We start from the raw sequence: 27,717 nt of genomic DNA, 5'->3' as shown, positions 1-27,717 counted from the left end.
CTTAAACCAACAAGAGCTCCAAATGCTTGACACCTCTGAAAATCAGTTCACTTTTGTGGGTGACTAAACATGGATTTAACTGATAAACTTTAAGCACTCAAATCTGAATTTTGGCTTTAACATTTCAATCTCTGTGTCAGATCTAATTAATATTATTACACAAACTACTACATGACTAATACGTCCATCAGCTATTATAGTGTCACTTCATTTCTGTTAGATACTGTAAGACACAGTCAAGGTACAAAACAAAAATGATCCATTAATAATAATATAGCTAGTACACTGTCAACCATTTGATGTGATGTTTCTATATACAATGGCTCTGATTCTATATATACTCATGTGGGTGTTTGCAGGATAGGATTCTAAGGGCATTGGGTTTTGGAGAGTGTCTTTAGGGAAAATGTGTGTGAGATACTGACTGATGGGTCAGACTGGAAGTCCCACAGGTCTCCAAAAGCTTTCAAATGCTTTATTTTTATTTTCTTAAATCCTGGACAAACTCTTTTTTGTTTTTCCTTCATAAAAGCATTGTGCCCAAACTGGACCTGTTCAAATAATTCTGTGAATTTTCCTGCTTAAAAAAATAAGCAACGGGACAGTTTCATCTTCCTTAATGGAATAGTGCTATAATTTTGTTGGTTTATTTTTTCAGATACTTGCTTCAAAATTGTCATGTCATATTATGAAAGGTCAGAGAAAAGATATATTTAAAGTCTCTAAAGTTCACCCTTTAGCTGAACACTTTGACCTAAGCTCTGTGGCCAGAGAGTGAAATGGACAGAATTTTCTAATGATCGTGTCTCTTTTTGTAGTGATGTTTTGCTGAATATGGATACCATTTCTTGGCAGTGAAACTGAATTTAATTAAGTTGCTTGCTCCATGTGCTGACTCTTGTTCTGACCATGAGGCCAGACTCTGAAACATTTGCCTCTTTCACACCTCTGCCTTCACCATTCAATAAGTTTTATAGCAAACACTATGATTAAAACTTACACAGTTGCCTATTTCTCACTTACACATTTGCCAAAAGCACACATTAGCAAAAAAATAGTTGTGTGTGGAAATGCAGGTGCAGTTCTGGGAATATAAAGAACAAGGTGGAAATGAAAGTGATGAATCCATTTTCCTCCCACCTACAGTCATGGCCACTGGGCTAGGCTGCAGGTTTTGTACTTGGGGTCACCTGTCAGAAAGGGTCCTTCCTGGAATTGACTTGATGGTACCACAGGTGTCTCCGTCCCAGCTCCCCTGCTCCGAGCAACACAGAGGCCTCCTTGGCCTCCGTCCTTCCTTGTCCCTACCCTGTTCACTCCCAGTTTGTCTTTCCTGCTGTCTCCAGGTCCCATTCTTTGACAGACATTGTCTCCCTGAACTGAAGTAAATTGTTAGGCTACTTAGTATAGTGTCTACACTTTTTTGCAAGTGTCAGCATGTGAATAGCAGAGCTCTGAGTGTAACATGGCTGCTTTTGCGCTGACCAGGCTTTTTCCTCCTGTAGTGCCCCCTCTCCACCCGGTTACCTTCTTTAATGCCAATCTGCTCACAGGTTTTGATGGACAGGTCTGGGTTCTTCTCGATCCTGCCACCCACTCAGCAGGGTGTATCTTCTTTATTTTTTCCTTTGAATTTATTTGGCGGTGCCTCCACCCACCTTGCTCCTTCCTGGCAGGGTCACCAGGGCAGCTTGGGAGGAAAATTCTAACCACAGGGTAATCCTCACTTACTTGCCAGATAGTTGGAGACTTCTAAGAAATAACACAAACACATACAATATATTCAACACAATAATTATATTAAACAGGAGACAAATATAACAGGGTAAAACACTATTTTTAGGTTCACCTGTGCCCACGCTGCTAATAACTGTGACTTTCCTCAGTCACGTGACTCAATGTAGCAAATGTAAGGTTATTGTCCTGTTGGTACGCGTACTTTGCGGGGGCCCTTGATGGCCTATGACTACAAGATTCATCTCTGCAGTGGTTTAGCAGTGTGGCTGACTGGGTTCAGCACAGCTCAAAGGACTCACAAGTGAGAGGTGGTGGTAAATTCCTCCACAGGTTTAATATGCAGCAGGTTATAAAATCCCCAAACCATTACTCCCAGACTGCTGCGCTGGGCATCACAAAATGGGGAAGAGATGGCCAGCCCTCTGTGGAGATAGAGGTGGTTAGGGACTATTTAGAAAAGCTGGACGTGCTCAAGTCCATGGGGCCGGACGAGTTGCATCTGAGAGTGCTGAAGGAATTGGCGGCTGTGATTGCAGAGCCATTGGCCATTATCTTTGAAAACTCGTGGCGAACCGGGGAAGTCCCAGATGACTGGAAAAAGGCTAATGTAGTGCCAATCTTTAAAAAAGGGAAGAAGGAGGATCCTGGGAACTACAGGCCAGTCAGCCTCACCTCAGTCCCTGGAAAAATCATGGAGCAGGTCCTCAAAGAATCAATCCTGAAGCACTTGCACGAGAGGAAGGTGATCAGGAACAGCCAGCATGGATTCACCAAGGGAAGGTCATGCCTGACTAATCTAATCGCCTTTTATGATGAGATTACTGGTTCTGTGGATGAAGGGAAAGCAGTGGATGTATTGTTTCTTGACTTTAGCAAAGCTTTTGACACGGTCTCCCACAGTATTCTTGTCAGCAAGTTAAGGAAGTATGGGCTGGATGAATGCACTATAAGGTGGGTAGAAAGCTGGCTAGATTGTCGGGCTCAACGAGTAGTGGTCAATGGCTCCATGTCTAGTTGGCAGCCGGTATCAAGTGGAGTGCCCCAAGGGTCGGTCCTAGGGCCGGTTTTGTTCAATATCTTCATAAATGATCTGGAGGATGCTGTGGATTGCACTCTCAGCAAATTTGCAGATGATACTAAACTGGGAGGAGTGGTAGATACGCTGGAGGGCAGGGATAGGATACAGAAGGACCTAGACAAATTGGAGGATTGGGCCAAAAGAAATCTGATGAGGTTCAATAAGGATAAGTGCAGGGTCCTGCACTTAGGACGGAAGAACCCAATGCACAGCTACAAACTAGGGACCGAATGGCTAGGCAGCAGTTCTGCGGAAAAGGACCTAGGGGTGACAGTGGACGAGAAGCTGGATATGAGTCAGCAGTGTGCCCTTGTTGCCAAGAAGGCCAATGGCATTTTGGGATGTATAAGTAGGGGCATAGCGAGCAGATCGAGGGACGTGATCGTCCCCCTCTATTCGACATTGGTGAGGCCTCATCTGGAGTACTGTGTCCAGTTTTGGGCCCCACACTACAAGAAGGATGTGGATAAATTGGAGAGAGTCCAGCGAAGGGCAACAAAAATGATTAGGGGTCTAGAACACATGACTTATGAGGAGATGCTGAGGGAGCTGGGATTGTTTAGCCTGCAGAAGAGAAGAATGAGGGGGGATTTGATAGCTGCTTTCAACTACCTGAAAGGGGGTTCCAAAGAGGATGGCTCTAGACTGTTCTCAATGGTAGCAGATGACAGAACGAGGAGTAATGGTCTCAAGTTGCAGTGGGGGAGGTTTAGATTGGATATTAGGAAAAACTTTTTCACTAAGAGGGTGGTGAAACACTGGAATGCGTTACCTAGGGAGGTGGTAGAATCTCCTTCCTTAGAAGTTTTTAAGGTCAGGCTTGACAAAGTCCTGGCTGGGATGATTTAACTGGGAATTGGTCCTGCTTCGAGCAGGGGGTTGGACTAGATGACCTTCAGGGGTCCCTTCCAACCCTGATATTCTATGATTCTATGATTACTCCTTGGTTTGAGGACACAGTTCAGGGAGTACGGGGTCCCCAAAACATATTCCCTGACTGACTAGCTAAAAGATGGTGCACTCTCAAACTCCATGAATGATCCTCAGGTTCAGAGATGACTCTGGACTCCTCAGTCACTGCAGAGGGGCTGATCTCTGCTGGCAGGGATCCTCTTCAGACAGGAATCAGGTGGCTTCGATCCCAGGATTTCTCCTCACCACAAAGGGGTGCAGGGCTCAAGGTGCAGATTACAGAACTGTACTAAAATCCAAACTGTAGTCTCCTAGCCCAGCATCCAGACACACACACAGCAGGCAGCAGCCTCGAACTAGCAAACAGCTCAGAACTGACCATGTGGTGACTGGTCTCACCTAGGGAGCTGGAGGCTAACTCAGCCTGGCTGGGGAAGTTTCCCAGCAAAACTCTACAAACTGGGAATCATCAAGGGAGAAGGAAAAGCCCAGCTGAGGCATATTGCTTTCAGATCCCTTGAGGCCATTTCTCCGGGGGAATCCTGCATGCAGGCCTGGGACTCATCAGCTCCCCTCACAGCCCGTCCTGCCCTTGCCCTGGCTGGCTCCAGACTGACTCAAATGTGGCTTTCCTGAACTCCCTGGGAGTTTGCAGTGGCTCCCTCTCCCTACCAGGGACAGTGTGCCTCTCCCTGAGCTGCCAGCAGACAGAGCCCCAGGAATCTAGGTAATCTCCTTGCGGGTTACACTCCCATACCATTGGTCTCCAATAATACCAGCTAAATAGGATGTTCATGTTTTTTCATGCCTGCCAGCATTTGGGTGCTCAGTGCTTGAATTTCCTTTTCTTTTGTCAATTATTTTAGAGACTGGGAATTCAATTCTGCAACTCATGTGCTGCCCTGACTGGAGCCATGTGGAACTCAGGTAGCCAGCAGGCTGAATGTCACCTCTTGCTGAAAGTGCCTGTCACGGTTCCTCCCCCACTCTGAACTCTAGGGTACAGATGTGGGGACCTGCATGAAAAACCTCCTAAGCTTATCTTTACCAGCTTAGGTCAAAACTTCCCCAAGGTACAAAATATTACATCCGTTATCCTTGGACTGGCCGCTACCACCACCAAACTAATACTGGTTACTGGGGAAGAGCTGTTTGGACGCGTCCTTCCCCCCAAAATACTTCCCAAAACCTTGCACCCCACTTCCTGGACAAGGTTTGGTAAAAAGCCTCACCAATTTGCCTAGGTGACTACAGACCCAGACCCTTGGATCTTAAGAACAATGAACAATCCTCCCAACACTTGCACCCCCCCTTTCCTGGGAAATGTTGGATAAAAAGCCTCACCAATTTGCATAGGTGACCACAGACCCAAACCCTTGGATCTGAGAACAATGAAAAAGCATTCAGTTTTCTTACAAGAAGACTTTTAATAAAAATAGAAGTAAATAGAAATAAAGAAATCCCCCCTGTAAAATCAGGATGGTAGATATCTTACAGGGTAATTAGATTCAAAAACATAGAGAACCCCTCTAGGCAAAACCTTAAGTTACAAAAAAGATACACAGACAGAAATAGTTATTCTATTCAGCACAATTCTTTTCTCAGCCATTTAAAGAAATCATAATCTAACACATACCTAGCTAGATTACTTACTAAAAGTTCTAAGACTCCATTCCTGTTCTGTCCCTGGCCAAGACGACTACAGACAGACCCAGACCCTTTGTTTCTCTCCCTCCTCCCAGCTTTTGAAAGTATCTTGTCTCCTCATTGGTCATTTTGGTCAGGTGCCAGCGAGGTTACCTTTAGCTTCTTAACCCTTTAAAGGTGAGAGGAGCTTTCCCCTGGCCAGGAGGGATTTCAAAGGGGTTTACCCTTCCCTTTATATTTATGACAGCCCTGTGGAGCTTAGAAGCTTGGCAGTGTCCTGACTCTGTTGAAAATTCCCTGAGGAGCTAAAAGACTGTAGGGTATGGGCACCTCAGTGATAATACCTTGAGAAGCTTATGTCTGGGTGTCCTGGCTGCTTGCCATTAAATAATCTGCTGATTTTAGGAGTTTAAGAGTCCATGCCTCTCAGTTTACCCTCACTTTCAGCTGCTCTGCAAAGCTTAAACTGCAGCCATGCATGCTTTGTAAAGAATGTAATCACCCATGCACACTGTTAAGACTGTGCATTACTCCAATGCATATTTTCAAAAGCACCTGTCCTCAGTGTCCCCTTGTCTTTATCAGTACCATACATATCTCAAAACCACCATAACTGCTTCACCTGAAATTTAAGACACTTCAGGTTTAGTTTTGCAGAAATTATTGAGGTGTCATAATCAGGTATTATAATGTAAAGCTGGTTACAACCTTAACTATGAAGAGACTACTGTCTCTCCATAATGCAGGATTGGAGCATGTCTGACTGAGGGCTTGTCTATAGGAACACTTAATTGATGGCAAACTGGAGTGTAAATCTGTCCTGCACTGGCCTGTGTGCACTAACTGTCCATGTGGACTCTGCTGCCACACACTAAAATTTCCCTAGGTGGCTTTCGTCTACTCCCGTTTCAAAGCAAGGTGGGTAAAAGCACTATATATATATATATATATATATAATACTAATACCTGGTTGGTCATCTTGCTGAGAGAATAATTTATTTAATATATATAAATAAATAAATTAAATAAATATACACATTATTCTCTCAGCAAAATGACCAACCATGTATTATTATTTTATCCTGATTTGTTAATAATTAAATCACACTGTGTTTTAATATCATGAGTTTTAATATCATCATATCAAAGAGCTGCAGGAGACACATTAAAGAACCTCAATCTGAGCATCACTGCTATATTTTGATCCAGTTGAATGGTATTAGGAGAAATATCATCTCATGTTATCCTACCACTAGATTTCCAAGGCATGCCCAGTTCTAGAAGAGAACTAAAGGCCTAGTCCTTCAGTTCCAAGAGGTCCTACTGAGGTCAATGGAGGTTGTGAGGGTGCTTAGCATCTCTGAGGAGACATTCAGCATTTTGCAGGATTAGCCATATAATCGGAAGGGTGGGTGCATCCCTAGCCCCAAATAATCTTAATTTAAAAAGCCTCAAGATTTTTTAAAAATTTAATTTTAAATTAAAGTTTCCAAACATTCTCTTTTTTTAAATTTAATTTTAAATGTAGGAAGGGCTACTCTTTTGCCAGTGATGATCCTAGTTTTAAGACTTTAATATTTTTGGCAACACAAATCCAAGATTTCCACCCCAAAATAACAAAGATTAAAAGACAGCCTGAATCATCATGAAATCAATCTTCTGCTTACATTTCACATACTGAAGCATGGGTAGTTCCTTGGTGCCCATGTATTTTATTTCTGCAAATAAAAAGCTAGTCATAATTTAGCTCAAACCTCAGTGTCGAACGGACTAGCTCAACTTTTTTTTTTTTATTGTATGTTTGGTATACAATGTGCTGGCAGGCTGCCATGCAGAGTGGAAAGCTTGTAATTTCAATTACATGGTATTTCAAGTAGAACGGGTCCTAATGTTGAAGATAGAGATTAGAGGTGGTTGCCAATATGCAACAAAGCTTTGAGGAGGATTATTATTTTTAAATTACCTTAATAACCAAGTTGACTAGCTCACCCTGTGTGCTTGAGCAGATTGTGGAAACTGAAAGATTAAACAGTTGGTGAACTTTAATAGAAAAGTGAAAGTTGTGTGAAAAACCTTCATGTGATATTGTGCAGAAAGATTAGCTACTTGAATAACAACCACCCTTCTTACCTTCCTGGTCAGGATTAATCACATTTGCACATTCACAGATAATTTGTTGAAAAATGGAATTATTTGACTGTATTTGGAGGCATCTGTGACAAATGTTTTTATTTAAGCTTAATTTTATATGAATTGGCAAATTGCATATGAGAAAGTTTATGAGTGTTTTTCTTTGTTGTGGTATTAGTTCCTGAAGCTTCCAGTAAAATTTTCACTTAATGAACAAAAATATGCATAACATAAAGTTCAATGAAAAATTATTTATATTTCCAACTTGTCGGGAATTAATTACTAATTCAATCCTAGGCAAATTCTAATATTTTTGCATTTTCCATTTAAATACCTTGGTTTTATTGCAACCAGACAGTTCCACTTGAAATTTTCTTTATCTTTTATTTGTCTTCTATACTGTTATCCTCAGTCTAAAATTACGCATTGCAAGCTGCTCTTGGAGCCAATTGTTCTTGACTGCAGGGAAGCTGTCAATCAAAGGCAGGCTACCTCCACATCTTAAAATCTCTTCTTATTCTATGAATTCATAGGGGATGCTGTGGTCTATAATTAAAAATATACTCCCTGAAAATCACATGTTAAACTCCTCTATATTTCTGATAAAAGGCATTCTTAAAAGATGAGGGAATGCTTTCTGCTGGAAGCCAGCTTCTCCTCTTGGAGTGTCCTACATTGTTCTGGTAAAGCATGTTATATTAGAGGTTGAGAATTCTTAGGCCTTGATCCTGGCATCAGATCACTACACCTGAGCAGAACTCCATAGATATCTGTGGGACTTCACATATGTAGATTGAATTGCAGGATCAGAACCTTAATGTGTATCATATTTCTTCCAACAGGAATATCATCAATGACTTTTGGCACCAAGCTAATGTGGTGCTAAAGTCTGAAGCATGTACTATGACTGAAGCATCTACTACGACTCTTGCTAACATGAGCAATTTGTAACTATAGCAGATTTCCCCTAACCCCCTCCAGCCCCACTAAATTACAATATTCTTCAAAAATGCAATGAATTAGTTAAGGCCTTGATTAAATTTTGGCCTCTTCCTTTGTATTTGTTGGCTAAGTGGTCTAAGTAAAGAATACCAAAATAAATAGATTGTATGTGAAGACATAATGAAGATGTGGAAAAAACCTTAGCAAAATACTGCCATATGGCTGACCTTAAAAGTTGGCACATCTCTTAACAATATTGCTTTAACATTTTTCTGATGCTATATTACATCACCATGCCTTGGTTCAAAGTTGGTGAATGGGGCCCAATGTGATTTCCATAAGTAAAAATGACAAGGATGTTCTTTCAGTAATTTCCTTGTATTGAGATGTAAAACTCCTTGTTAATGTAAACATCCATTTGTAAAATGTAATGAAACATTAAACATAAGGCATAGGTTGGAACCATAATGGCAAAGAAGATATTAAATAAACTAAAAACACCAACATTTATATCCAACACAGACCAAACCTACCAGGTTGAAAGGAATAAGTGGGATCTACCATTGTCACTGTTGATTAAAATTTGAATGAACTGAAGTTGTAATGTTTGCACAGAAATAATCTGGAGTATGTTTTTAAGGAGATCAAGAGGTTAGTTGGCTCCACTATTGTTATGCTTCAGAGTAAAGTTATGCTATGATTGCAAGTTTGTATTGGTCCGCTTGTACTATACCTGGCCAAAAGTTCTGTAAAGTGGCACAGGGAGGTGTAAATTACACCTTGCTACACCAGCAAAAGTGCCTTGCAACCCTGAGGGTTTATCTTAATTTACATAGTGTTATTGCTGCCATCTGCCCTAAGGCTTTCTGTGAGGGGGGAGGGGCAGCTTTAAATCATGCTAGAGCCACATACAGTCTCCAGTGGTTTAGCAGCATTTAAGAGGATGCTGCCACTGTGGTCATGCCCCCTTTTCTAGGCATCACCATCCACTTTTCAGGCCATGCTGGCTCCTCAACATATGGAACTGGAACAGCTGTGTGCTGGGAACACTAGGGACCTTTAGCAGGGTTTACACTAGTGCAAACTCTGAAGTGAATGTGGCCCTCAAAATATAAATCATTTCCATTCAAAGGGTTTATGGAAAATTGTTATCCCAGCTCTGCCTCCTAAATGATTGAAACCTACTTTGGTATGTCCCTGAAATGCACAGCATCAGAGAACGCTCACAAGAGTCACAACATTTTATTATCATAATAACCTTTGGCTTATTTGTGCTGGTTTTCATTCTCATTCATATCGTTATCAAATGAATGTATTTATATGGTGCTATTTATGTTCATGGTTATTTACAATGTTTGTCACTAAATTTCAAATATTCAGTGCCTCGTGTACTTGGTAAGTAATGATGCAGTATTGCTTTGGCCTTTGGCACATTATGGCCTGACTGGTAGTTACTGATATTGGTGGTGTTGCATATACTGTAGATCAGTGGTTCCCAAACTTGTTCCGATGCTTGTTCAGGGAAAGCCCCTGGCGGGCTGGTCTGGTTTGTTTACCTGCCGTGCCCGCAGGTTCGGCCGATGGCGGCTCCCAGTGGCTGTGGTTCGCTGCTCCAGGCCAATGGGGGCTGTGGGAAGCGGCAGCCAGCACAAGCGGCCGAACAAGTTTAGTAACCACTGCTCTAGATCTTTCCGTCAAAACATGACAAAGTATAACACCGACAGACCCTGGTCGTTGTCGGGCGGGATCAAATCTGGGGCCTCTGGAGCTTAGTGCATGAGCCTCTACCGCATGAGCGGAAAGCCAACTGGCTGTTAGCTAAAGCTGTAGAGCAGACTCATTTAACTCTCTCTAAGTGGTCTCGGTACCATTAGATGGGATAGAACACCACACCCAGAAGGTATGTGGGTTGCAAAAACATTTGATAAACTGATCACAAACCGGGGGATAGATTCTACCCTCATTTATTTCATTAACTTCACTGGCAGTTGAAGGCATATGTTGATGGAAGAATTTGGATAAATGAAAATGTGTATGGGTATATAGTGAATGCATGGAAATATATGGGTGTATATTTTTTAAGTCATGCATATTGCTATCGTTTATATATCTACTCACATAAATTGTGTATGTCTTCATGTAGGAGTCTCTGTGCATAATTGTATGACTCTCTATAGTTACAAAGACATATGCAGTGTGTGTGTGTCTTTCTGTACATACATAAACATACACAAACATATACATGGACATTTATATAAGGAAAATGTATCTAAATACTCAATAATAAAACTATAACATAGGGCCACATTCTGATCCCTTTCCCCACAATGAACAAGACACTTACTAGCTCCCTATGCCTTGGGTAGTACCATTGCTTTTAATTGAACTGCTCATAACATAAGGTGTTATTCAACAGAACTAAAAATATTGTAATCTGGCCCTAAATAACTATGGTCTTGATCCTTCAAACACTGATTCGTGTGAGTAATTCCATGCATGTGGATAGTCCTAATGAGTTCATTGGGTCTGATGCTGAGAACTCACAGCTGCCACTGAAGTTGCAGATGCTCAAAACCTCTCAGGATCAGGACCAGTGGGGGCTATTCATATGTCTGAAATTAGCAGAATCAGATCTACATTTGTATAGTTTAAGGTCTTCTCCAGATATTCTACTTTGCCACTTGGGACCAAATAGGAATAATGTTAATTAAAATGGGAGTGCTATGGAAGCAAATTTGAAAACTGAAAATGGTACCATCATTCAAAAAATCGCATCACTAAATAAATATGCCAATTAAAATCTTGAACAGCTTTGATAGTGTTGATTTATATGATTTAATATATGGCCAGTTTCTCTTTCCTGTGCAAATCTGGACCTTAAAATTTTAGATTTTTCTTTATCAGCATAGCATTCTAAAGTTGTATGGTCAAATCTAGCAAAGAATTTATGCTTCTCAAGAGTCAGATACTTAAAAGGTGGTGTTCATTGTTTTGAATAGATCTGAAATAATATAAAATATTCTGTATAACAGTGTATTTTGAAGAATTATATTTATTTCTTGTGAAAATAGCAAAGGTGACTACAGTACATACAACTAGTTTTTACTGTTTAAAAAAACACTAGGTCTTCGGATGAAATATTTTTGGCAATGTAATAAAGTAAACTCTATGTTCTGATATGTTTTTAATTAATCTTTTTGCTCATTGTTTTTATGACTAAGACCTGAACATCTGGTCATATGTTTTAGTTTATCTCAAACAAACAGATAAAAAAACCTATCAAGTTTATCTCCATAGTTTTATGTTTTTGAAGACATATTTTAAAAGCATGTTGAACAGTTCCAAAAACCTGAAGGTAACTGAATATCACAGTGTGCAATAGTCGAATGACTGGGTAGGTATTTTGCCTGCCAAGATCCCTTCCAAATGGCATATAATGCTGCCATGATTTAGTTACCTTTCCTGACAGGAAGACTTCTTGCAATGATACAACAGCATTGGAAATGTTGGTCAGGAAATGCAGAGATATTTCCAGAAGTGCTGCTTTTCAGAGATATTGGGCCACATTTTATGTTGATTTAAAGTGAGTGCAATCCCACTAAAGTCAATGGGACTACGCAGCATGTAAATCATTGCAGAATTTGGTCTGATAATGCTGCCTCAATTTGAGCACCAGTTTCGATGCAGGTATATCTTTGCTTTAAACTACTAGATATTTTTAATCTAATCCATCTCTTACCCATTTGTACCTTAAAATAAATAGTGTTTCACAATGAATATTTTTATATAAAGCCAACATTTTTATTAATTGCACTTTAAACTTTAAAGCGCCATTTAATTACCTAAATTAGGAGAACATATCATTCCAACTTTCTTTTAATACTTTAGATATAAATGTAAAACTACATTTAAAGATTCTAGTTTTCCCCTTTCTTTTTACCTGCATTTAGTATCAACCTGTTTGGGACGTGGATGTCATGTATGCCAGAAACGGAGGGTCTCCAAGCCAGAAACTCCTGAAAGACTCCCTAGCCGCAAAAGAACTGCAGACCATGGAAAAACATCTAGCTGGTGCGTATACGGACAAGGAATTAGGAAACACCAAACCCTACTCACTCAAGTAACCCCACTGAAATCAGTTGGACTAATCATGTGTGTAAGGAGAGGAAACATTGGCTGAGACACTGACAAAAGTGGATGAGAAATTGAACTGTAACCTCTCTTTCTGTTCGTTTGCTATTTAGTTGAACAGGGGGGAAAAGACATTTATTTGAAGCCAAAGATTTTAAACTTGACTGTGTATGGTAAGGTAATTAAAAAACTATCCTGACAATTTCATTACATATTTATTCCCATAGCTCAGTCAGACCTCAGGTGGTAGTGAATTATTGTTGCTAGACCTCCAGGGTATAAATCTTCCAAAAGACTTCAGCAGACCAGTGTATTAATAAAGCATTGGCCTGAGGGATGAGCCAGCCAGGACTCTGTGAGATTTAATGGGAGTTCCGGTTGATGAGGATTAGGGCCATTGTGTGTAATAGAATCTCGGCTACAGTAGTGATAGTGGTAATTTTTTAAAGAATACAGTAAAGTAAACCAAAGTTTGGGTAAAAGTATTTTCATTGTTTCTTGAAAAATGTACTGGGAAATTTAGAATACAGTTTCCTCTTTTTTTCATTGTAATGAGTATTTTCTTGCTTCAGCTTTAAATATTTGATAAATGATTCAAAACATACACCCCTTCAGTTGTAGAATAAATCCAATTTACTCTGGATTATTGGTTAAATTAAACAATGAATAACAGGAAAATATTTTTGCAGTATGCATCCTTTTAAAGGGCACACATAGGGCCCTGCAGGCCTCTTATATATGTGCTGCATGTCATAGATTCATAGATACTAAGGTCAGAAGGGACCATTATTGATCATCTAGTCTGACCTCCTGCAAAACGCAGGCCACAGAATCTCACCCACCCACTCCTGCGAAAAACCTCTCACGTATGTCTGAGCTATTGAAGTCCTCGTGACCGCACCATAGAAAATAATAAGCCTGTCTTTTAACAAATGTGACATTGGAGGCATGAAGATGTGGCACAGGCACAAAAAGGTAAGTTATGATATAAACCTAATTTCAGATCACTTTTTTCTTAGAAACCACTTGGCTGCTTCTGCAGTTTAGATGTGAAGAAATAAATACAGGCATCCTGATCTTAGGGGTGAGGAGTTCCTGAATTCTAATCCCAGCTGTTTAACTGATCTACTGTGTAGCCCTGGGCAATTCAATTACATACCTGCCTCCATTCCCCCCTCTGTAAATTGTACAATACCAGCCGCAGAGGGCCGTTGTGAGGGGAGGGTTAGTTAATTAGTGACTGAGCGTGCTAAGGACTAAGAGTTTTTATTTGGACATTTCCAAGTATTAACAGATCAGGAAAACTATTGTGTTGAATTTTATCCTATTGTGAGCAAAATGTTGCTTTGCAGATCTGCTAAGACTTGATTTTCATATTTCATAGATTGTAAAGCTGGAAGGCACCACTGTGATCAGCTAGTGTGATCTCCCAAATAGCACAGGTCATAGGACTTCCCTGAATTAACTTTGACTTTGAGGGTCTTGTCTTCTTGGGCCAAATCTTGAGAAACTTAATCAGGGCCAGATTGTACTAAACAAGTATGCAAGGTAGAGAGAGGGAGCTATGAGCTTCTCCACTACTCTTTTCCCAAGTCCCCTGTACCGGGACAGAGTCCTTGTACTCAGTGGTAACAAGAATTCTATATAGCTATTCCTACTTTCAAGACTGGCTTCTGTGAAGGCACTGGGGAAGGCCCTGGCAAGGACATAGCCCTCTAACCTCAGTGGCCAGCAGAGCAGAGTTGCTGCACTTCCCCAATGCTCTGGGAGCCATTGTAGCTGGGGCTGAAGCAGAATAGGGTATTATGACTTTATAGTTTTAAACTAACCTTGTCTCTCTACTGGCCCAGGTGATATCACACAAAGCGTTTACTCTTTGTAGCCCTGGACTTGAGTAAGCAAATGTGAAAATCCCTACAAAGGGTTGGAATTTGCATTTGTTTAATCCAAATATCTGACACCTATAGAGGTCCTTAGCCTAATTAACTACCCTCCCTCCCACTATACCTGCATTTAGCCTGTCTCATTTTTTTGAGAAGCCTAAAAGCTTAGCATTCCTTTCATTGAACTTCTAGGTGCAGCCAGGGAGCCCATTTAGCAACATTTGGGACGGTTGGTATGCCTGCTTTCCCCCATGATAACTTATCCCAGGAGGTTTCCTTGCCGTCATGATAGCCAGAGTGCCCAGAAGGCCCTTTCTGCAAATTCTTGGGGCATCTTACCTTTCTGTAAACTTTTGGGGTTGAAAGCAAGCCTGCTCCTTCCCACACTTATTGGGGGCTGACTTGGTGTAGCAATCAAAGTTAGCTCTGCCCAAATTTGTCAGTGCGCGTGGTCTGATGACCACTCACCCATGCCTTTGTGGAACTGTGGAATCTAGAACTCTTCCCCTTGTTCCTGCTGCTTCTGGTGATTTGATAATGTACCATTGACATGGCTTCAGGCTGAGCTGCATGTTAGACCTCTCTTTTTGTCTCTCTCAAGTGCATCTCTTAGGTGACAGGCCTGGCTTCCAGCATCTTTCTCAAGGGTCGACCATGCAATTCAGCTACTTTGGGACTGGACTCCAGGTGGCAGCCTCTCTGATTCCTGACCCTGTTAATATGACAGGCCCACCTGTGTCTAGCTCCTGTAAGCATGTTTCCTCCTAGAGTCTGTAACAGCAGCTGCTTAAAGTAGCTCAAAAACAGTTTTCCTCAAAACAAAACATTATGTATTCACCCAAAAGGTACAAAACATGCAGAGCAAAGAGTTAAAACAAACAAAGAAAAACAGAAAAGACCTATGTACCTATTTTTCCTTACCTAGGCTTTAATCTTACCTTGCAAGCTTTGGTAAGTTCCATTCAACCCAGTTACTCCCACCTCTCAGTTGGGAGAGGCAGTCTGCTTGCTTCAGTTTGTCTCATTCTCAGTGTCTCTGTCAGCATCTTCTCCCTCAGCAGCTGCTGACAGCCCACTCAATCCCCCTTCTTCCATAGGCAAGCATTGTCAAGATTTTAATACCCTCTTTGATCCTAGGCTTAGGTCTGGGAAGGTCTAATCATTTCCCCATTGTTTCCTCAAGGACCCTTAGTATTTTCTGGGCCAGACCTTATCTTTTGCCCGTGTTTCATATCCTGTTTCCTCCCCCCCCCCAACAGCCTCCTTTGATTTAACTCCTTGCAGTCTGTCAGGATAATATCAAACAGGCAAACAGGTAAAGCTAATGTACTCAATGCTTTTTTTGCCTCTGTCTTCACGAACAAGGTCAGCTCCCAGACTGCTGTGCTGGGCATCACAACATGGGGAATAGATGGACAGCCCTCTGTGGAGAAAGAGGTGGTTAGGGACTATTTAGAAAAACTGGACGTGCTCAAGTCCATGGGGCCGGATGAGTTGCATCCGAGAGTGCTAAAGGAACTGGCGGCTGTGATTGCAGAGCCATTGGCCATTATCTTTGAAAACTCGTGGCGAACGGGGGAAGTCCCGGATGACTGGAAAAAGGCTAATGTAGTGCCAATCTTTAAAAAAGGGAAGAAGGAGGATCCTGGGAACTACAGGCCAGTCAGCCTCACCTCAGTCCCTGGAAAAATCATGGAGCAGGTCCTCAAAGAATCAATCCTGAAGCACTTACATGAGAGGAAAGTGATCAGGAACAGTCAGCATGGATTCACCAAGGGAAGGTCATGCCTGACTAATCTAATCGCCTTCTATGATGAGATTACTGGTTCTGTGGATGAAGGGAAAGCAGTGGATGTATTCTATCTTGACTTTAGCAAAGCTTTTGACACGGTCTCCCACAGTATTCTTGTCAGCAAGTTAAGGAAATATGGGCTGGATGAATGCACTATAAGGTGGGTAGAAAGTTGGCTAGATTGTCGGGCTCACCGGGTAGTGATCAATGGCTCCATGTCTAGTTGGCAGCCGGTGTCAAGTGGAGTGCCCCAGGGGTCGGTCCTAGGGCCGGTTTTGTTCAATATCTTCATAAATGATCTGGAGGATACTGTGGATTGCACTCTCAGCAAATTTGCGGATGATACTAAACTGGGAGGAGTGGTAGATACGCTGGAGGGCAGGGATAGGATACAGAGGGACCTAGACAAATTGGAGGATTGGGCCAAAAGAAATCTGATGAGGTTCAATAAGGATAAGTGTAGGGTTCTGTACTTAGGACGGAAGAACCCACTGCACAGCTACAGACTAGGGACCGAATGGCTAGGCAGCAGTTCTGCGGAAAAGGACCTAGGGGTGACAGTGGATGAGAAGCTGGATATGAGTCAGCAGTGTGCCCTTGTTGTCAAGAAGGCCAATGGCATTTTGGGATGTATAAGTAGGGGCATAGCGAGCAGATCGAGGGACGTGATCGTCCCCCTCTATTCGACATTGGTGAGGCCTCATCTGAAGTACTGTGTCCAGTTTTGGGCCCCACACTACAAGAAGGATGTGGATAAATTGGAGAGAGTCCAGCGAAGGGCAACAAAAATGATTAGGGGTCTGGAACACATGAGTTATGAGGAGAGGCTGAGGGAACTGGGATTGTTCAGTCTGCAGAAGAGAAGAATGAGGGGGGATTTGATAGCTGCTTTCAGCTACCTGAGAGGTAGTTCCAGAGAGGATGGTTCTAGACTATTCTCAGTGGTGGAAGAGGACAGGACAAGGAGTAATGGTCTCAAGTTGCAGTGGGGGAGGTTTAGGTTGGATATTAGGAAAAACTTTTTCACTAGGAGGGTGGTGAAACACTGGAATGCGTTGCCTAGGGAGGTGGTGGAATCTCCTTCCTTAGAAGTTTTTAAGGTCAGGCTTGACAAAGCCCTAGCTGGGATGATTTAATTGGGTATGGGTCCTGCTTTTGAGCAGGGGGTTGGACTAGATGACCTCCTGAGGTCCCTTCCAACCCTGATATTCTATGATATTCTATGATTCTAGGTGAACTGGGGTATGTATTTATAAAATAAAAATACATGTAACTCCCTCATACTCCACTGCAATTCTCTGGCACTAGCAGAAAGGGTAATGAGATATTCTGAAATGTCTTATCTGTCCTCACCCAGTTGTTTGGGTTGTTGGGAGCTGGCATTCGGTTGTAGAATCCTTTGATAGTCTATTTTCCTGTTGCTGGATATACTAGAATACAGAATCTTCCTGGTCAGTTCACCATGGCCAACCTTCTTCTACTACCTGTACTCCAGGGATAAGGTACAGGGTCACAAAATCCTCTTCAATGGTTGCTCCCTCACATCCAGCCCTCCTTCTGTTTACCACTCCCAAGGGTTGGGCATGTCACTGCCCCTTCCTGTGCCTCAGTTTCCCCGTCTGTATAATGGAAATAATGATATTAAGCTCCTTTGTAAAGTGATTTTGAAATCTACAGCTGAACAGTGCTATATGAGATCTAGGTATTTTATTTTATTTCATTTTATTTGAGAATGGATCTTGTTGATCATCTGTTTCCCTGTGACTGGTTTTCTCCATTTGTCTGTGTGTCAGGAATGGGGTTTTGGAATATGTAGACTTGCCTGGCCAGTTCGCTTTATTTACAAAATCTAAACTTGCAGTATTTGGGTTTGGTTCAGCAGATGTGAATGCATCATTTTTAGCAAGTTCAAATTTTCACCTATACAGTGCCCCCATCCTTCCCTGCAGACTGCACAGTAATGCTTTCATCTAAATGCCCGTCACATAAGTTACAGCTGTCCAGTGGCAGCTTTATATTATACACAGGGTGAGAGGCTTTTTTGTTGGTAGCTAATTCAGGCAACTTTTCTGTTTGGTTTGAAGGAATAGTTCTGTGGTCTTGAATGTGTTTTATCACAAAAAGAACTTTTTAATGCATTAAAAACCTTATGAATGTGTTGTGAATCAAACTGTTGTTCTGGTATTTCTGATATGTAAGTAGGAAGCCCTAGGATCACTCTGTTACCCACATGTTATTTTCATTTAAATAACATTAACAGGAGGTTTTCTGACAAAATCCCAAGTCATGTCCCAACTACAGTATTTGATGTGTATCAAATAATAATGTAGTGTTGGTAATTCAAAACTAGGTTTATTCATTTAGTTGGAAAAGTTGATGTTGAAGCAAAATCCACAGATGTGGTAAGTATTAAATAAAACTGAAAAGTTTTGTTGTGGAAATCTTTTTAATTATATATGGAGAAAGTGATTAAAATAGCTTTTTCTGTAGAATCAATCACTAATTTAAAATCATGGAAACATGGACAAAGAATATGATGTTTATAGAACTCTTAGTAAAGCATGGATATTTCAGATCAGTTTTCCAGCATGATCTCCTCTTAATCAAGGTGAGGAAGTTAGAGAGCTTAGTCATTTTGCAACGATACAGGTTAATTTTAATTTAAAAAAAGACATACCACATTTGGTTTAAATTATGAAACTTACATTATTGTTTGTTGACCCCTGAGATTTGAACCAGATATCTTATAAATTTCAAAGTGACATGTATTGATTTTTTCTTAAAACATACAGTAATTATTTCAAAAGGTAAAATGAAAACAACTGCTTGATTTTAATGAGGGCGATGTTTCATTTAAATTATTTTAAGTTTAAAGCAACAATAAGAAATATCCTTAACTGTCTACTAAATATATAAACAATAATGACCCTTGTAAATTTGCTAGTAGGAAAACATTTGATCATTAAAGAGTCTGGATATTATATCCTTTGAGATTTCACTGACAATTTCAGTCCCTCTTCTTTAGTACCAGTCTTCAAACATGTTGAATATCTTATTTTAGACTAGCAGACACAATTTGGTTTTTTATTTTAAAAAAAGTAAAGGAGTAAAATATTTAATAAAATATGAGCACTTTTTAATGCGGACCAATTCTACTTGTGTGTACTCATAATTTTTAAATGTATAGTATAAACACTGTGCATATTTGGTAAACACAGGTGGAAGTGGATGAGAATAGATTCTAAATTATAGTATTGGAAAATCAGATTTGGGATTGCTGTAGGATTCCTGGTATCCTGAAGTCTTTGCTGTCAAGTCACAAATGCAAAATTTTCTGAGGGTTGGAGGCTTCATTATACACACAGAGCTTGCAGTCCATGGGGCTATGCCAGTTCCCACCTGCTGAGAATGTTGCTTATACTGTTTAAAGCAAAATGGCACTGCTGTTGGTTCCAAAGGAAACCGATTGTGTGTATCAAAACCAAGTTAAATAGAGTCATCTGCCAGTGAAGGTGTGAAATTGACAACAGTGGTGAAACATAAACTAGATGATTCAACGAATGTCTTGTCAAATTCCTTGACATTTTTACTTGTGAGGGCTTTCATTTTGCTAGCGTAGTAATTTACCAAACTACCATTGCTTTAACTTTTTTGGACACACTGTAATGATATCATTTACCTGTAAATTAGAAACATAAATATCTTTTGAATGAATTCAGAAACAAAGATTCTTCACTAACACTGAATTGTCCTGGCCTAGATGGGGGCTTTATTTTTTATACCTTAGAAAGGGAAACTCCCACTGAACTGACTGAGTGTTTGGCTTGTGTAAAGCTGAAATGGACCCTTTATGGACCAAATTCTAATGCATGGCTTCTGCTGAAGTTAGTGAAACCTGTGCATTTTCAAACTGTGTGTCTGTGGAATTAGATGCTAAAATAGATTGGAGCCACAAAATTCAGATCCAGAATGTGTCAAAATTCCAAACACACCAGAGTTCAAGTGTGTTTGGTCAGTTATAAGGATAGGATCCAAGAGTAAAATTCAGATTGTGAATCAGGTTTAGATTCTACCCTCACAAGAGCTGAGGTTTGCTCAGAGCCAGAGTTTTGCACGTCTTTATTTGTTACTACAGAGTAACCTCACCAAAGTTAAAGGAATATAACTTGGGGAAAATAATGGAGGTTATTATTGGTTTTAATGCTTTTCATATCAAGAAAAGATAATTACAAAGTGATGTCATTTCTGAGGTATGAACTTTGGAGGAGAAATGGCTTGCAAAAACATATATATTTTGGATTGTTAGTTCTGTCTGTCTTCCATTTGCAGGGATGGCTGTGAGGTGATGCGTAGGTTCTCTCTCCATAACCTCAAGCTGCGTTCACCATTCATTCATACTTTCAATCAATTTTAAAATCATGAAGAAGATATATAACTGTATTACTGTATATAAGTTAGGCTTCTCTACATGGACAGACAGTGTGCAGCAAGCCAGGGTATATATCTGCAGCACTTTAGCCTGCTGTGCCTAACTGTCCATATAGACCCTATACTAAAAATGGTTTCAGAGTAGCAGCCGTGTTAGTCTGTATTCGCAAAACGAAAAGGAGTACTAGTGGCACCTTAGAGACTAACCAATTTATTTGAGCATAAGCTTTCGTGAGCTACAGCTAAGCTTATGCTCAAATAAATTGGTTAGTCTCCAAGGTGCCACTAGTACTCCCTTTCTTTATACTAAAAATGCTCTTTGAACTACTGTTTCAAACAGCAGAACATCAAAGAGCCCTATGGAACTTTTAATGCGCCATCACAGGGTCCACATGACAGTTTAGTGTGCAACAGGCTAGAGCACTGTACGTTCAGACCCTGGCTTGACACGCACGAAATCTCCATGTGGACAAGTCCCCAGTGTATCCTTTTTTTACTTTAATGTTACTGTTGTCTTTTTTCTGTGTGCAGACATTGAAAAGGACCTAGCACTCTGGGAAGAAGCAAGTACTAGTCCACATAGTAATTTACTTACATCACATCATCGAGGAAATCTTCAAGCCACACTAGGCCAAAATTCAAGGCCTCAAGTGCCAAGTCAAACGGGGAAAAATATTCATCTGCAGCTGGAAGGAAACAAATCACCACCGGTCCCTACTACCAGCAGAGTGCAGGTCTCCAGTATCTCAAACAGTAGGCCTCAGACTCCCAATATGCAGAACAACAGGCCTCCAACGCCATTGACTCCAGGAAGCAGACCTGCAACCCCAAGTTTGTTGCCACGACCTCTTACCTCTAGCAACCAGGGAAATAAGGAAGGAATCCTTAGTATGCAAAGAAGCAGGTCTTTAACATCTAAGAGTCAAATTGGGAGGACCCTCGGCACTCCTTCAGGACTAGCTGTACAAATGAGCGGAGATGTTATAGGAACTGTTCCTCAAAGAATCAGTTTGTCAGAAGTAAGATTTTTAATATATTTATTTTTTACTAATTTTAAGACCATAAAAACTATAAAATTAGGATGTGAGGGTCTTTTATTTGTATTTTAGTTCCTCATAGTTAGGCTTGGAGAAATATATTTATTTACTTTGAAACTTGATTTGATTTTTATTGGTAAAAGTTGGTAAACTACAGCAGAATCGATGCCCACTGAGAGCAATACGATTTTTATGTGACTGCTTATGTACGGAATTTTAATCAAGATTTGTTTAGAAATGTAAGGGTTAATTATTTTTTCACAGAGCTGATTAATCTTACTTATGTCCAACAGAAAAGCCACTCAAATATTTGACAGATAATAGTGATTACTTAAGTTTTGAATTGATAGATCTGCTTTATAATATCACAGAATTACTTTGAAATGAGAAAAAAAAAAAGCTAACATAATAGAGCCAGTAGCTAATAAGTTTAATACTGCCTTGCAACCTGGACTGATCCATAGCATTAAAAAAAAGCTCGTTTCTTACATAGTAGTGGATTTTACGTTATTAGTCTGCGGTGAAAAGAAAGACAAGTTACTTTGGAAATTTAATTACCGAATTTAGAACACTTTTTAAATAAGATGGTTAGTACAGAGTCTGTAATGCTATTTTTCCAGAGTTATATTAGCATTTCCTTTAGATGAGCTATTTCTGCGAGTATATTACTGGCCTTAAAATAGGTTTGGAAATGACGTAGAGCATAAAAGATGTCAAATCAGGTGAATTATTTTAGAGCAAAAATTGAATAAAAATTGCTGCTGTTTAGAGAGTTCTGGAAAGAAGAAAAAATAGAGGTTGGTGCCTGATACTTTTATGATCCAATAAGCCCTATCAGGCCTCAACTATGCTATGCAGATGGGTAAACTGAGGCAAAAGTGACTCCACAGCTGTAGAAAGTAGGGAGCCAGGCACTCCCATTAGATCTGGCTGGAAAACTGACATTCCTCCCAACTAAAAATTTTGCATTTTTTAAATGGACTGAAATGAAATGCCACAAACATGAGATTTTTTTTGCAGGAAGGGTTTTTGAGGGAAAAAAAATCACTTGTGAAATTAACAAGAGTCTTTCAGCCCAGCTGCCAGAGACAGGCTGCTCAGCCTCCTTCCAGGAGCCAGAATGCCTGGCCACTCAGCCTCCCCACTCCTGCAGCTGTGTGCATGCCCAGACATTGACATGTAGATGTCTTGGGGGGTCTTTAATGCCATAAACTTAAAGACCTAGGGAGTTTAGGCACTGACAGGATTAGACAGTAGCTGAGTAGGGCTTTTGTGAATACCAGTGGTGCCTAAATGTTGGACTTAGGATCCTAAAGTGACAAGTGATTAAGTCCCTGTGAATCCCGAAGTGCTTCCTCACTTGGTTATGGCATGTGCCTAGAAGGAACAAACATAACTTTTCCCTCTTATCCTCTTCTTTTACATAGCGCCTATACTGAAATGGCAGTGGAAACAACCACTATCGGTTATAAAGGCTGCAAAACAGTTTCCAATGTAAAATTCAATTTTCATATGTCAAAACTTAATCTGACCTCTCGTGCAAATTTAAAAGGAAGAGCTCGGCCATGGTTTTCATGTTTTCCTGGGCCTTTCTACCGTGGCAGCCAGGGAGACTGCTGTCCATTGGCAGCATATTTGACCATGCTCCTCCTGCCTGGGAAACATACAACCTTAAACTGGTCCAGTCGTGCTTGATTTTAACCAGCAGCTTCTCCATACCTTGGAAACTCCATCCAAATGAGCAAGGCTCATGTCAGGAGCCACCTGACCATTAACCTTATCCACTTCAAAACCTCGCTGTGTTCCTGTCTGAGAGGTGGTCTAGTGAATAACGCTGCGTCCCACAATTCCTACCTGCTTAGAGTCAAAATTATAAGGTGAACTAGGAAGTGGAAGAAACTTAAATATTAGGAATCCCCATTCGTATTAAGTAATTCCTGATGTATGGCATAAAAAACCCCAATCTCCAACAGTCAATGACTGCCTTCTCCATCCTGGTGATCTGCACTGGCTATAGTACAGGCACTTCCTATGCAAAAAGAATTAGCAATGAAAAGATTTGGGATAACCCTAAATGTGCAAAGGATCTCCAGGAGATAACCAAAGTCTGGACTTAAGCGAAGCTCTGCCCATGCAATATCCAACACCCCAACTTTTTAAGGGTGGCAGGGTAGGTGCAACACTCCACAAAATTACAACACTGAGCATATGAGCTCCACCAAGTGTCATCTTAGGGTGACCTTCTCACCTGCTTTCTTCTGATCTGTTCTGAAAAATGAAGGGAGAACTCAAACACCTGCAGGCCTCTGACACCTGCAGTCTTGTTATGGTTGTAGTTGTGATAGTCCTTGATTTTGATCTTCCCTTGCTGTGGCACCTGCCCAAATTTTGGTATCTGCCTCCTCATCCCCAAGCAGTACTGGAAGTCCCTCATAAACCTGCCTGCCTTCTCCTCATTGGCTTCTGTTCCCAGGTGGCCTTCCTTTGCTTATTGGGGGCAATGGAACATTGGTTGCCAGTGGCCTGGCCCCAAGCCCCACTTGTCACTCGCTAACCATGTCCCTGAATAACTTTCCAGTACTTGGTGGAGTCACCCTTTGGACATCCACTGGGGATGGCTGTGGTTAGAGGGAAAAGCTGTGATAGCAACTGCACAGTCATTGCCCCTTGCCCCCTAATTGAGAAAAATCAGCCCACGACTCTCTTACCTACCCAGACAATATGGGGACAGAGCCTGGCCACCAGAGCAATGCGACCTCCGCCATCTTTGTGATCAGGACACTGCCCTGTTAGCCGTGGGTACTCCTTTTTAGCTGCTGGCATGCCGTGGCTCCTGGATGCTTAGAAAAGGAGAGGTGGGCTTTCTGAACATACCCAGTAAGCATTTCTGCCCCATGACACTTGGTGCAGCTGGGAGAGAAATGCAACATAGCCCAGTGCTCTCCCAGGCAGCTGTCTACAATGAGAAGTTTGCTGAATCCTCTTGGCCAATTAAGAGGCCACTCTGTATCCTAGGGGCAACCACATTGTTGTGGATTTGCTGGGAAGGGTCAGGAACCCCTAACAAAAATTCCGTGCCAAATATGGCCTAGCTCTTCCTTTTAAATTTGCATGAGAGGTTAGGTTAAGTTATGACATATGAAAATGGAATTTCACATTGGAAACTGTTTTGCAGCCTTTATAACCGATAGTGGTTGTTTCCACTCCCATTTCAGTATAGGTGCTATGTAAAAGAAGAGGATAAGAGGGAAAAGTTATGTTTGTTCCTTCTAGGCACATGCCATGAAAGAAGAACTTCCATTAGATGAGAGTGCACCGTGGCTATACTGCATTTACTGTACAGGATGCTAGCCTGAAAGCTTGAGAAAAAAGAAAATAGGCAATCTGTTCTTCTCACCTACCTGGGTGTAAATCAGGAGTAAATCTACATAAATAATTGTTGAAAGATGATGAACTAATTCAGTAAACGCTATTTTTAAAATATTTGTTAGTGCTCTAAGTACATTTGCTGTACAGCTTTTAATGTGCATCAAAGTTACATAAGGAAGGACTGAAATCTGAAAAGAAACTACTAGTAATAAATAAAATGCAGAGAAATTATTCTTTGGCTTGTGACAGAGCCCATATTCTAACCAGAACAATTCTTGAAAAATTTGGCAAAGATTTAATATGTCAGCTGTTAAGTTTTTTAAAAATGCCCAAGACTTTAGCACTTTGATCCCCCTCAAAAAGAATTATAAGTTGCTTTATGATCAGAGTACTTCAGCATATGAATGCCTGTCTCTTGGAATAGATAGCACTATGCAGCACCAGCAGGTGTGTTATATTGCCAGCTCTGTTCAAGGGCAAATTGAATTACAACACAGAAATGTTACCTGGAGAAATAGCTTTTATTATCTCTCTAAAATTAATAAATCAAGGTTTTAAACCCTTTTGTACATACCTTTTTAGGCATTTAGTGTTTCCTTAAGTATTTTATGTAGTTTGACAAAGAAACGCTGAATTCTGTTTCTCTGTTCAGGACAGAATCCATTAGTGTCTGACACAGTTCATTTGTAGTTCTCACGAACTGGTGTTGAAGGAAAAGAGCCCCATTGACTTTCTTATTTTCAGTTTCATTTCTTGAACAAATGGAATTTTACAATCACTTTGCATGTCTGAATAACTCAAAGTTGTTTTCGGTATATGTACATTTTTTTTGTAACGTGTCTGTTAACAAGAGAAAAGTTTAACTCGTTTGAGTTTACCATCGAGTGAGGCATTAACCCTTAACAGACAAATTCTGCTCTCGGCTAGCCTAATGTAAATCCAGAGCAAGTCCCTTGACATCAGTGGACTTACTGTGGATTTACACTGATGTAAACTGAGAGCCAGATCCTTATTCCTTCTCAGATCCCTTTACCTGGGTAAGAGGGCTGGAATGGCATAAAGGGGATCTAATATGCTGGTTCTGGACATGGGTGGATTCTCCCCAACACAGGCGCTGGTATGGTGGGGATGGAGGGTCTCCGAACCACAGTATACAGATTTGTGGAGATTCTGAGCTGCAGCCCATAGTACAGCCCTGAGAGGCTGCTGTATCTTAGACAGGCCTTGAGGATTGTCTAAGTTAACTTGGGGGCCACTCCATTCCCTGAAGCAGACCAGGACTGAAAGGGCACAAAAGTAGCTAAAAGTCTCCCCATCCCATTTGGGCTGCTGATTCTCTGCTGAACCTCAGAGAGGCACAATGCAGAATTTGGCTCGATGGCAAAGAGTTGTATTTATAAACTCATAGATGTTAAAAATTGGAATAAAGCAGTGAGATCTCCTACTCATCTCCCTGATAATGAAGGATTGTTCCCTATGTCACATTTTTGGAGTGAGTTGAACAAACTAATTTCTTTATAATTTTTCTTGGTAGATTACTACAGCTGGTTCAAAAATCACATTTATTCACTTTTTTAGTTACCCGTGTTCTTTACTGTTTGCTGTTGTCTGATCACTTACGGACAGATTCTGGAGCACTGTGTGTGTGTGCAATCCCACTCCTCCACTAGTGATAGCACTGGGACTAGTAATGGAATTACTTAAGAGAATGTTGGCTATAGCTGTATCTCTATTTGGACAGCATATAGTCTTCCTTCTCCCCTTCCCATCAAAAGGGTCTCCCAGGCTTTTGCTGCTTTCCTTCAGTAGTTGGAGGCGGGGAAAAGAGGAAGAGGTTTCCAAAGCAGTGTGCTGGGGAAAGGGGAAGCAGGGCCCTCATGGCATCTCCTGCCCTTTCGCCCCCTTTCCCAAACACACACCATTGGTTTCCTTCTGGAGCTCCTGTTACTTTGTCCTGGCAGAAGAAGCAGGCACACAGAGTAGACTGGAACACATGAGTTATGAGGAGAGGCTGAGGGAGCTGGGATTGTTTAGCCTGCAGAAGAGAAGAATGAGGGGGGATTTGATAGCTGCTTTCAACTACCTGAAAGGGGGTTCCAGAGAGGATGGCTCTAGACTGTTCTCAATGGTAGCAGATGACAGAACGAGGAGTAATGGTCTCAAGTTGCAGTGGGGGAGGTTTAGATTGGATATTAGGAAAAACTTTTTCACTAAGAGGGTGGTGAAACACTGGAATGCGTTACCTAGGGAGGTGGTAGAATCTCCTTCCTTAGAGGTTTTTAAGGTCAGGCTTGACAAAGCCCTGGCTGGGATGATTTAACTGGGAATTGGTCCTGCTTTGAGCAGGGGGTTGGACTAGATGACCTTCTGGGGTCCCTTCCAACCCTGATATTCTATGAATCCCTCTAAGCAGCTTTATTATACTTGAGTGGCTCTTCATACGTGGCAATAATACGTGGAAAAAATTTAAGAACCAAATTCATCCATGGAAGCTCTATGCATGCCTCAATGTTCAGTGCACTCTCTTCCACTTTTCTTCAGTACCGGCCATGTGCAGTGTCCTGTTTCTTTATTAAAGGAATCAGTTAATAATGGACAATGAATGGACAATTCTACTCCAAAATCATAGGA

General features: G+C 41.0%; 1 protein-coding gene and 1 long non-coding RNA gene across 8 annotated transcripts in view; one reads left to right on the top strand and one right to left on the bottom strand.

The window, feature by feature from the left end:
• LOC311515457 (uncharacterized protein C8orf34 homolog) overlaps positions 1 to 27,717 on the top strand; it is a 355,940-nt gene that overhangs the window by 190,537 nt on the left and 137,686 nt on the right. For all 7 annotated transcript variants that reach the window (XM_084618532.1, XM_084618533.1, XM_084618531.1 and 4 more), the window contains exons 11-12: positions 12,397 to 12,517; positions 21,212 to 21,699. In XM_084618532.1, the coding sequence (XP_084474658.1) occupies positions 12,397 to 12,517; positions 21,212 to 21,699 (609 nt within the window). The remainder of the gene's footprint in view (positions 1 to 12,396; positions 12,518 to 21,211; positions 21,700 to 27,717) is intronic.
• On the bottom strand, positions 1,006 to 25,853 carry LOC311515459. Its single transcript, XR_014710142.1, has 3 exons — positions 25,661 to 25,853; positions 17,606 to 17,871; positions 1,006 to 1,752 (listed from the first exon to the last, which is right to left on the bottom strand). It is a non-coding gene; the product is annotated as an uncharacterized lncRNA (long non-coding RNA).

Source organism: Lepidochelys olivacea (genome assembly GCF_965140295.1).
Source record: "Lepidochelys olivacea isolate rLepOli2 genome assembly, chromosome: 2".
NCBI lineage: Eukaryota > Metazoa > Chordata > Testudines > Cheloniidae > Lepidochelys > Lepidochelys olivacea.
Note: the sequence above shows the minus strand (reverse complement) of the source record. Positions and strands in the feature narration are given on the sequence as shown.